The sequence below is a fragment of the Priapulus caudatus genome, unplaced genomic scaffold (genome assembly GCF_000485595.1).
Source record: "Priapulus caudatus unplaced genomic scaffold, Priapulus_caudatus-5.0.1 Scaffold311, whole genome shotgun sequence".
NCBI classification, from domain to species: Eukaryota; Metazoa; Priapulida; class Priapulimorpha; order Priapulimorphida; family Priapulidae; genus Priapulus; species Priapulus caudatus.
In genome coordinates, this window is record NW_014577372.1 from 124,513 (window position 1) to 135,723 (window position 11,211).

Consider the following 11,211-nt stretch of genomic DNA (forward strand, 5'->3'; position numbering starts at 1 on the left):
AATGATAACAACTAATAATTAAAACTAATAATAACAACTTATCATACAAGCTAATGATAACAACTTATCATTCAAGCTAATGATAACAACTTATCATACAATCTAATGATAACAACTTATCATACAAGCTAATGATAACAACTTATCATTCAAGCTAATGATAACAACTTATCATACAAGCTAATGATAACAACTTATCATACAAGCTAATGATAACAACTTATCATTCAATCTAATGATAACAACTTATCATACAAGCTAATGATAACAACTTATCATTCAAGCTAATGATAACAACTTATCATACAAGCTAATGATAACAACTTATCATTCAATCTAATGATAACAACTTATCATACAATCTAATGATAACAACTTATCATACAAGCTAATGCTACGCCTGATTATGCCGTTGTACGTTTAGCACGGACTCGCGCCTCTTAACCAGCGGGTACGCGTTGTCTACGGGACGGGACTGCGAACCGCGAACCTGCGCAAACAAATACACCACCAAATCACCGGTGATCCCCGAACGCACGCTACCGCTTCAAACCTCTTACCCATAATTTAACCGCGGTTGAATTGTTTTTACCGCGGTTAAATTATGTGTAACAAGGCCTCTGATTGGATAAAACGGCAATAATTTAACCGTGGTCATGACAATTTATCCGCGGTTAAATTATGTATAACACGACCTCTGATTGGGTAAAAGGGCAATAATTTAACCGCAGTTGAATTATTTCTACCGCGGTAAAAAATTATTATTTCTGAGTACGATGTTCATCCATATTCGTACGATTGCAGATGAATTCGACATCTTCGTATCCGACTGCTACGCACACGACGGCATGGACATGAGCTACATTGATCTGCTCGATTCCAATGGCTGCCCGACGCATCGTAAGATTATCGGAAAGCAGCAGCACAGCAAGGAGATGGTGGCCGGAGACACGCTCGTCTACGCGCATTTCAAGGCTTTCAAGTTCCCCGACGTCGGCAACGTGTTCTTCGAGTGCCAGTGCCGACTGTGCATGGAGAATTGCTTCCAGGTACGGGGTGGCTGCTGTCAGAGCATGCAATGTTGTCCTTCTTCTGTATGCGCGCGTAAGACGTGATAGCTCGCTTCACGCGTGAGTGGAAGGGTTTTACGCGTGAGTGGGGGGGTTTCACGCATGAGTGGGAGGGTTTCACGCGTGAGTGGGAGGGTTTCACGCGTGAGTGGGAGGGTTTCATGCGTGAGTGGGAGAGTTTCACGCGTGAGTGGGAGGGTTTGACGCGTGAGTGGGAGGGTTTGACGCGTGAGTGGGAGGGTTTCACGCGTGAGTGGGAGGGTTTCACGCGTGAGTGGGAGGGTTAGTCACCGTGAGTGAGAGGGTTATCGACGCTTTGGCGTGGCAGTGGGAGTGGGTTTCACGCGGTGAGTGGGCGAGCGGTTTCATCGCTGTGAGCTGGGATGGGTTTGAAGCGGTAAGTAGGCGAGGTTTCCGCATCCGAGTGATTGATTGGCGATGTGGGATTTCACGCCTCTCGCGTTGAGTTGGCGAGGCGCTTCACTGCGCTAGTGAGTGGGAGGGTTTCACGCGTGAGTGGGAGGGTTTCACGCGTGAGTGGGAGGGTTTCATGCGTGAATAAGAGAGCTTCACGCGTGAATGAGAGGTCTTTACGAGTTGTTTCTCGTATGCGGTATACGTGTACGTTCAGGCGCTAGTAACAGGTGGTAATATTATAGTGTCAGTGTTAATTAGAGAAGGGACCTGACTGGGTAACCCCAATCTCAGTTCAAGTAAACATGAAACCATTTTTTTTTAGTTCTCAGTAAATTTTCCCATTTCTGACTCAAATTTGTTGATTAAACTACAAAGTAAGCCGAAAAACATAAGGCATTAAAAAAAATAAAGTTAAAAGTAATAAGAGAAACACTTCACCGGCACCAGAGTGAATTTGAAATTGTATAATAGTTGTATTATACAAGGATTATACTAGGATTTATAGAAGTAGTATAGAGGTATTAAACAACATACCGCGTGTGTTTATCGGCGCTCATCGTTACGCTCTTACAGCCGCAGTGCGGAAGCAGAAAGAAGAGAGAGGCGGTCGATGCAAGCAACGAACCTAAGATGCTGGGAGAAACCCGCATCTTCCAGTCGTTGAACATTAGACTTCCCGAGGATGGAGAAGAATCAGGTTAGTGTTGTAGCATCTAATTAAAACACGTTCTGCAATGTACATACGTGCACGTCAATGCTAACTTGCACTCAATTCAATTCAATCAATCAATTCTATCTTTTCAATTTTGTTGTACACAGACTTTGCCTTCTCACTGTGGCAAGAATATATATAATATATATATATATATATTCACTCATTAGCATAAAAACAATATTCATATTATTGTAGAATTATAGTGTCATATATTCGTAATATGTATAAATACATAACATCATATTTCTATGTTTTGAACCAATTGGTGTTCGTGTCTATACACATTGTAGCGAGAGTAAATAATTAATTAAATAAATAAATACATAAGTAAATGAATAAATAAATATACCTATAGAGATATTTACTTATTCAATACTTATTTTTCTACCGCCGCAGAGCAGCGACTTGTGCCTCGTCTCGGTATCAATATAATATCACATCTTAATTAAAACCTTTCTTGCTTGCTGCTCTCGTTGCAGAATTCGAGGCTAGGTTCGCGCAGGCGACTGTGCCTGACAACGGCGTGTGCGTGTCCAAGACTGGCTTCGCTATCGGCATGGCGTTCCTAGTCGTCGTCGTCATCGTCGGCGCCGCCATTGCTGTTCTCTACTTCAAGGACAGGCGAGAACTCGTGGAGGTCTTCCACCATAACTTGGCCTTCTACGGCAACAAGGCGTAAACACCCCCCTCCCCCTCATATCTCTCCCCCTCTTTCGTTCTCCCTCATATCTCTTCACTCTCTCTCTCTCTCACTCTCTGTATCGTCGCTATAGATTGTGAATCAGTAAGCGACCCATCATCCATCATGCGACTATATCGTAGTTACTATCACCACCAGTCCACACGTAGAATATAGATTCCTAATCCCTGACGGCATCATTGTGCACCGTCCTCATTTCACGGGATTGGCACGAGGGGGCGACACTAATCGATTCAGGATATATGAATAAGTAACTCCGTAGTGGCGACGACAAACCACGTCGATACGGCCGTAACATATGTCCTTGCAGGTAACGCGTATGTATGTGTATAGGCTTAAAGCTATCTGGGCGATGTGGGTCGGCTATCTGGATCACGATATTTCGTTACCAACGGCGCGGGCCAGGCCACTGCAGTTGCATGGCGCTGCAACATCACTAGAGTAGAAATGTACGAAAAGCGCGTTGAGTTTCTACCGCGCCTACACCGTCAATTTAAAACCTCAAAATAGTATTACACTAGTGATAAGAAAACTGGTGTTTGTGCGATGTGCTACATGTACCCGTGCCAGAGCCAAACTAGTATTACAATATAGGTCACAATAGAAGTTAAACGATTTAGTATTAAACTTAACACAGACCACACGGTGACGTTATAACCCTGTATATAATATATGAGATTAAAATATATAACCTTTTATTGACGGTTATTTGCGCAATGTTAAAATGGCCTACGATCCATTAAAAGTTTCATTCATAATTTCACCGAAGAGGTCAGACGCCCCATAACTCATACACTGAAGTCTGTATTTCGCACAATCACGATCATCATTTTGTCAAAATTGTTGTTTTGTTATAGCTAGAGCGACCGGTTTGGTTGCATCACGACTTTTATAGTGAGCATGTCCATCTGTGGAGTCAGCGCACCTGGCTGTGGTGTGTACTGTCGACGTCAGTGTATACTGACCGCTCAAATGTGATGGATTTACCCATTGCAAACCAAATCATGGCCCACCTGTATATATAGATAGATATATCATTCTGTACATGTATGATCAAAATAAAAGCGTCATCTATACATCGACTGATAGGTCAACAGATGTTTTGTCAGTACTTTTTCCAGCGAGTTCGATACATTTGAGCAACGTACGTGAATAAGGACGAGTATGAATACCTTTTAAACGCCGAAAAAAAACTGAAAATCGGTCAGAATGTCTGAACTGAAATTCGGACTCTTGATACTTCATGCATTCAAATGCATAAGAAAAAATACCCATGAACGACTATTCTATGATTGGTAGTCTGTTATAGATAGATCAGCAAGTTGTTCTGGGACTCACCGTCGACGCCCGCACGCACGCACACCCACACGCACGCACGCACACTCACACGCATACACGCACACCCACACGCACGCACGCCCACCCACACGCACGCACGTCCGTCCGTCCGCACACACGCACACCCACACGCGCGCCCGCACACCGGCCCACACATTTGTGCCACAAAGTTCGATAGATGTCTTGAATATTCTTAGTAGAGCACAGGTGTACATTTCAAAATAATATTCCCCCATCCAAAACACAACAAAAACATTTCGATCATTTTGATTCCGTCCTAAAGAGACACTTTATTACACCTAAAAGTTCACTCAACCTTTTCGATATAACGTTTCAAGTCTAAAAATAATGTCAAGAGGTACAAAACGGTTTCCTTATTGAACTCCTACAGGGTATTTTTTGTTGCTAGGACATAATTGCATGAAATCAACATATCAACTAAAACAATGAAACTTTAAAGGGTGGTTTGACCTTTTCAAATTCTCCTTTCAACTCCCCCACTGATGTAGCACTTCTGTTAATGCAGCTAAGGCTAGTTCGCACTCATTGAGCAACACATAGCACTCTGACAGCACCTTCTGCACATGAGCCTTGTACACGCAGTGTACATTTCGAAAAAAATTACTCGCTCGCGCGAAAACCTCGTTTCCCCATTCTGCGTAGCTTGCGTAACGATCCTTGCTGCATATTACACACGAACTCCTGCTTCACTGAGTGCGATGATCTGGTCAACGCTCTTGACTTCCGATACGAGCACCGCCCACCAACGAAATGTCAGGAGGGCTGTGATCGCAGACGTGTGTGCACCCCTGATCTCCACCCGTATAGCTCCACTACATCGCAAACAATAATTTCCTAACAGCTACAAACAGTTCTGCACTGCAGTTTTTAGAAGCACGCACACACGCAGTCTGCCCAAAAACACGAACGGCAGAAGGTCTGGCTCTACGGCGGGGGGTCTACGTTAAAAGCGTGTATTCGATGTGTGCAGAGGCGACGTCGTCCAATCCGACGTGGCGATGCCTGTCTTATAATGTCGACTAGACGTGGTATTAAACACCGGCAGTTGCTCATTAGCATCTTCAGATAAAGCCTGTAACGAGAAAAAAAAGGAAATTTTTTTAGGGGGATCTTTTGACAAATTCAGCATGGTGTCTACATGCTCGGGTGTGCTTGTGTGGAGATACCTTTTATGTTGAATGTTTGTTTTGCTTGGTACATATAATGTATTGCCTACAGATTTAAATAATGTACAGTGATACAATTTGTAAAAAAAAAAGAATGGGAAAGATCAATAAAATTTTTGAGTCGGCCTCTTTTTGGCGGGTCGGCCGGGTCGGTTGGGTGAGGGCAAACAAACAATATTTTTATAATGGCCTAAGCGTGGAATCAGTGAGGCTTCGTACAGATCACACCCCACCCCCTTACAAAAGCACGCACACACCTACACACTTATGTACACACGTAAATACGCACGCACACGCACATGCACACACGCATGCGCACATACACGCGCACCAGGCACACGCACGCGCACGCACGCACGCACGCACGCACGCACGCACGCACGCACGCACGCACGCACATACACACACACACACACACACACACATATATATTGGTGTACCTACCTACACACACACATATATTGGCTTCTACCTAGCTTAGAAAGATTCCTTAAATCTGTGCACATGCGTGCGTGTATGCGGTACTCCCCATGCCCCCAAAAACAATCGGAACGCACAGCGAAGCAACCGTGTTGCACGCACGCTTCTCGGGACGACGCGACGAGAGATCGGCGCTCACCTTCAGGTATATCAGGGCGTCGGTCGAGTACCCCTCTAGCGCGTAGATCTGCAGGTCGCCCTGGAAGTAGCGCGCGTAGAGGCGCGACAGCGGCAGTCCGTAGCCGTACCCGGCCAGCGGCGCCGAGTTGCCGCCGGACTTTGACGGCTGCGGCGCGGTCGTGTACATGTAGTGGAAGAGCAGGTCGATGTGACTGCGCGGGATTCCACCGCCCTCGTCCGTAAGCTGCAGAGAAGAGCCGCGATTGACAATAATGATATAATATCAGGGGGTTAATAATGACAAATTGTCATTATTTTGTCATTAATTGTCATTAAATTTGTCATAATTAACCCCTGACACTATTTATGGATTTATACTGTGCATGTTACATGCAAATATGTCGCATGTGCGCATTACAAAGGCTGATTATACAATTATATGTGAGTGACCGACATATCCGTGTGAGTGAGATCAGCCAGACCCTCTGATCTTGTTGCTAGGTCGGTTCGGCAAAAACTAGTTTATATATTTATATAGTTTACATAGATTATATGTTTTCCAAACATGCGGGGCGAAATATAGCGGTTGCGCCACTTTGTTGTCAAGCAGCATCTTTTAGAATATCCTATTACAATGACGATTGGTTTGAGTTGCCTGCCAATTATCCCAGCTGGATAAGCCAATTATGCGAAAATTCACGTTTCATTTAAACATCTGCGAGAAACATTAATTATCTGTGCTAGGTTTGCGTGACTGTGCAAGGGGAAAAATATGCTTCCCTTAATTGACATTCGGCCATGCTAAAGTAGCACAGTATAGCCATGTGCTGCCACCTTGTGCAAAAATGTACTCTTACAAGGCTCAGGAGAATTTTATCAAAGTACGTTTCTTTTAAGGGAATAAAAAATCCAAGTGATAAATTAAAACATCTGGAAATTATATCCTGTGTCAAATCACTTCCAAATTATTGCCCTTTGTTCAAAACTCAATGGCAACTAACTACATAGGAGTGACTATCCGTGAGACTATAACCATTATATCAGTATACTGCACTACATTAGCAGCATTTACAGCCTATGTGGACCATTTAGTTCTTCATCTTACTGTGAACAATACACAGGCTGCAGATCTACTAGCGACTAACGAAACTGCAACGTCGATCATGCCAATGATCCGAACTCGACAATTGGTAAAACAATAAATGAACACGAATGAATAAAAAACATACCGCAAAAGAGAAGGAATAGAAGCATAGAAGAGGTGGATAGGATGGAAGGAACAGGGAATGGACGATAGTAAAATGAAACAGGAGACAAACGACGACTGGACGAAAGCAAGGAGAGAGACGTGAGAACCTGCACACACTTTAATTGAGAGATCTTCATTTCCGAGTGCCACGGTGACCCTAACTGGAGGGTATTCTTCACTTGATGTGCCATGATACTCCACCACAGCTCTCATAGAATTCTGAAATTAGAGATGACCATCTTGCAATAGATGACTGAGTGAGACAGATAGAGGACATCAGCCCACTAATTGCACGACCATCTCAAATCCTTCATCTCTACGTCAAACATCGCGAAGCGTGATAAAAATCAGAACATGGACAAACTTTCACTATGTACCACAAACTCTTACACATACTACATACATATTATACAACAACACGCAACATTAATGAGTAGGTCTGAGTTTACTATGACATGTATAATGAACAATTATGACACGTATGAACTCACCTTAAACAGTTCAAACAACATATGATACAAATGGGATGGCACATAACAACACTCTATCTTCGAATCTTTCTTCAAACCTGAGATAAACAGACATTTTTTACTTGAAATAATACTAAAAAAGCAATAAACTGCACTAACACTACCTATCACACAAAGTTACACATACATCAAAAAATTTAGGAATGCCTACTTAATCGGTATATGGTACTCACTATAAAAAAATAAATCAACACTGAATTAGGCTCGTAAATTCCAACTAAATGCTCGGGGTTACAAACCATGACAGCCATCGCATACTGATACAGACTATTATGTGTCTCTATTTCCAGCTCCGGCGATGCCATGTAGTAACTCTCACACAGAAACCGCGCGTTCTCATAAGCATCTGCAAAGAAAACTCTGAAATAAAGGCACACAATAACGGGTACCCGTTAACAGTATACGCGAAGATATTTGCGACTTATATCACGGGCACACCCTCACAACTTATATGACCAGCGGTAAGTAGGTTACGTTCACCATAACGAGATTACGTTAAGTACATGCCAGCGCTGTAAATACGTATTAAGATGTGCGCACCTCGAACAATTGACACGACGTCACAGTTTGGGTCGATAGAGCCGATGTGACGAGGATGGCCTGCCAGGTCCTTGCCAAACAGCAATGCTAAATAGATACAATATTGAACTATTAGAAATCATACAGAAAGCTTAATATATGCTCACAATACATCTCTATGCTACGATTTTTATTATTTTAACTAAGGAGTAAATGTTCATGCGATGAATGATTAAAAAGAACCTAAGTGAAAACGTGATTGGTCAATCATTGTATCACTACTTAAACATGAACTAGCGCTTGTATGCACTGGTCACGCCATTAGTGATACCTACAGCCACCCTGTTAGCAATTGTTAGCTCTCGTTTTTGTATAAAATTTTATTCTTCATGTCGTATAGCACTGTTTCGTACTGTATCACTTGGAAATTGTATCATTTTAACTGCTCAACACTATTGGATCTACCAGATTTTTCTCCACGAAAAAGACTATCTACAGTACATGTATTTGTATTTGAATTACATGCAATAAAGATTTAATAATAATAAGAATATAATAATTCATACTTACTGTGCTGGTTAATGAGCATGCGAATTCCTATCCGGCTCATGTAGAAGCGGTCTAGGAAGTACTGGACATTGTTGTCTGTCGTGTTATCAATGCCATGACTGTCCCCCATCTCCATGACACCCTGCAAAAAGACACGGCTGTGAAAATACGCAGGCAGCCAAGTTTCGCACAGGAATGACACGCCTGCTGTGATGACTTTTCGTAGGTATTCAGTTAATTGGAGACATTTGCTTAGCTGCATTAATTAACAACTTGCTGTATAACTGTTGGACACTGAATGACAATTAATTACTTTTCTAGGTATTCAATTAATTAACGACATTTGCTTAGCTGCATTAATTAACAGCTTGCTGTATAACTGTTGGACAAAAATTGGCCACGAATGACAATAACATTGCTACCATCTACTTAAGAGGCCCTAGTACAGAATAAAACACCATGCAAGCACAGGCTAGCGTACTCAGGAGATATTTGCCGATGATACAACAGACATATGAAGCACGACTTAACATGTGCCATGTTTCACAACATCATGGCCGATCGTATCGCATCAGGTTCGCAGAGCTGCATCAGAGAAAAATATTAGGCACATTGTGAACAGATATATGCATAACATAATGTCCACAGATACGAGATCGATAATTGAGTATCTTTGAAAAACAACAATAGGAACAATTACCGATATGAAAGCAGATATATATAACCACTCCGCTGAACACAAATCAATCGAAGCCAAATGTCTTCTCTTAGGTTAAGTAAATATCATAATTATAAACAATTAATATCAAACTTAACATTGACAAATTAATAAAATCATTATGAAAACATTACAAACATTCACAAAAATCTTTACTAAATAAAACTTAAACCTTGCTGATGCGATATACACACCTTTCTCACGAGACACCAAAGAGAAATAACCAGCAGTGCCAATGAAAAGACCAATCGCTCATGTTCCCCATACGACCGACAAGTGCTGCTGTTTAGACGACACATCATACAATACATACAACAACAACATATTCTAGTATTCATTATATTCCCAATAACTACAGAGTATAATGAAAATAAATACTCATACCACTCCTGATATTATCATCATACTAGTTAGTAAAAACAATAGATTACGCAAGGTAAATACAAGTTATTGTCTTACTGTAGCGGCCAGTCAATTCATGCAAATTTACCCAACGTAGCAAGATGCTTTGCAGAAAATCACTGCATAGTCTCTAAAGAAAAGAAGGATTCAGCAACCACACAGTAACCAATACCATATTAGATAAGATGTATAATCGTATATGATATATGATTGATAACAGCTGTCAAAACCAACAAAACCTGAACATACAGTCTCCACAGTCAAAAATCATAAGTTTGCAACCAGGAAAGGAAGGGATAGGACAGTAAATAATATCCCATAAGTTATCATATAAGTATCAGACAACCAAGATGAATCTCAAGTAGAAAGCTCATAGCTAATAAGCACGGGCAACTAAAGTCATTCAACTTCAACACCTAAAATGGGAAGAACTTCTAGTAAAGCTTGTTTTCATAGCAGACTCCAATCTAGCGCAGGTCAGAATGGTCGAGCTTCAAGAAGCTATTTCAGTCTCTCTACCGCATATAACCCGACCCCATTCCCCAATATGTTCCACATGGCACAAATCAAAAACTTTTAAAACCAACCCCTAACCCCTGCCATAATTTTTGGCCTTCAAACAAAATGATGATGATCTTCTTATAATTAAAGCACTTTCTTCTTACACATCGTATCATTCTGCATCACATCACAAAAAAGAATTAAGCAGCCTGCCACACAACGCAGGCCAGAGGCAGGGTAAAAAATGCTTTTTTTCCACCAAGCATTCTGACTGTCAAAATTCCCCAAGCCAATTTTTTTGAGCTCCAGAGCATTTTCTACTGCAAAATCCCCCAGCCATTTATTGGACTCCAGAGCCATTTTATGAGCCAAGCCATTTTCCATAGTTCACAATTTCGAAAAATAAACTTAAAAACTTACCAAGCAATTTTACGTATCCCAAGCCACCTATTTATTTTCGGTGGACATCAATGTAAATTGATTATGATTCTTCCATGAGTGGTCAAATTCTGTTAATACATTACCTAAATATATACATTACTAATATCATACACACTTTGAACTCCACTATGACCAAACATACCTTTGAATCCATTCCATTCACAAGCGCCTCCGAGCCCGACACCTTCTGACCTCCCATTCTAAGTCTATCAAGACCAATATAACACATCGTCCACCACTCCCTCTCATCCACCTTCTCTCTCTACATGACAAGC

At 41.7% G+C, this 11,211-nt stretch overlaps 2 protein-coding genes across 2 annotated transcripts in view; one reads left to right on the forward strand and one right to left on the reverse strand.

Annotated features, from left to right (window-relative positions):
* LOC106808889 overlaps positions 1-3,996 on the forward strand; it is a 9,363-nt gene extending 5,367 nt beyond the window's left edge. Inside the window, exons 2-4 of the mRNA XM_014811796.1 lie at positions 805-1,049; positions 2,061-2,184; positions 2,682-3,996. Coding sequence (XP_014667282.1) covers positions 849-1,049; positions 2,061-2,184; positions 2,682-2,881 — 525 coding nt within the window. The 5' untranslated portion in view covers positions 805-848 and the 3' untranslated portion in view covers positions 2,882-3,996. The remainder of the gene's footprint in view (positions 1-804; positions 1,050-2,060; positions 2,185-2,681) is intronic.
* Positions 3,997-4,503: 507 nt separating this feature from the next.
* LOC106808890 (pyruvate dehydrogenase (acetyl-transferring) kinase isozyme 2, mitochondrial-like) overlaps positions 4,504-11,211 on the reverse strand; it is a 34,546-nt gene continuing 27,838 nt past the window's right edge. Inside the window, exons 7-13 of the mRNA XM_014811797.1 lie at positions 8,896-9,016; positions 8,347-8,433; positions 8,075-8,152; positions 7,768-7,844; positions 7,394-7,495; positions 6,047-6,271; positions 4,504-5,333 (exon numbers count right to left, since the gene is read on the reverse strand). Coding sequence (XP_014667283.1) covers positions 5,205-5,333; positions 6,047-6,271; positions 7,394-7,495; positions 7,768-7,844; positions 8,075-8,152; positions 8,347-8,433; positions 8,896-9,016 — 819 coding nt within the window. The 3' untranslated portion in view covers positions 4,504-5,204. The remainder of the gene's footprint in view (positions 5,334-6,046; positions 6,272-7,393; positions 7,496-7,767; positions 7,845-8,074; positions 8,153-8,346; positions 8,434-8,895; positions 9,017-11,211) is intronic.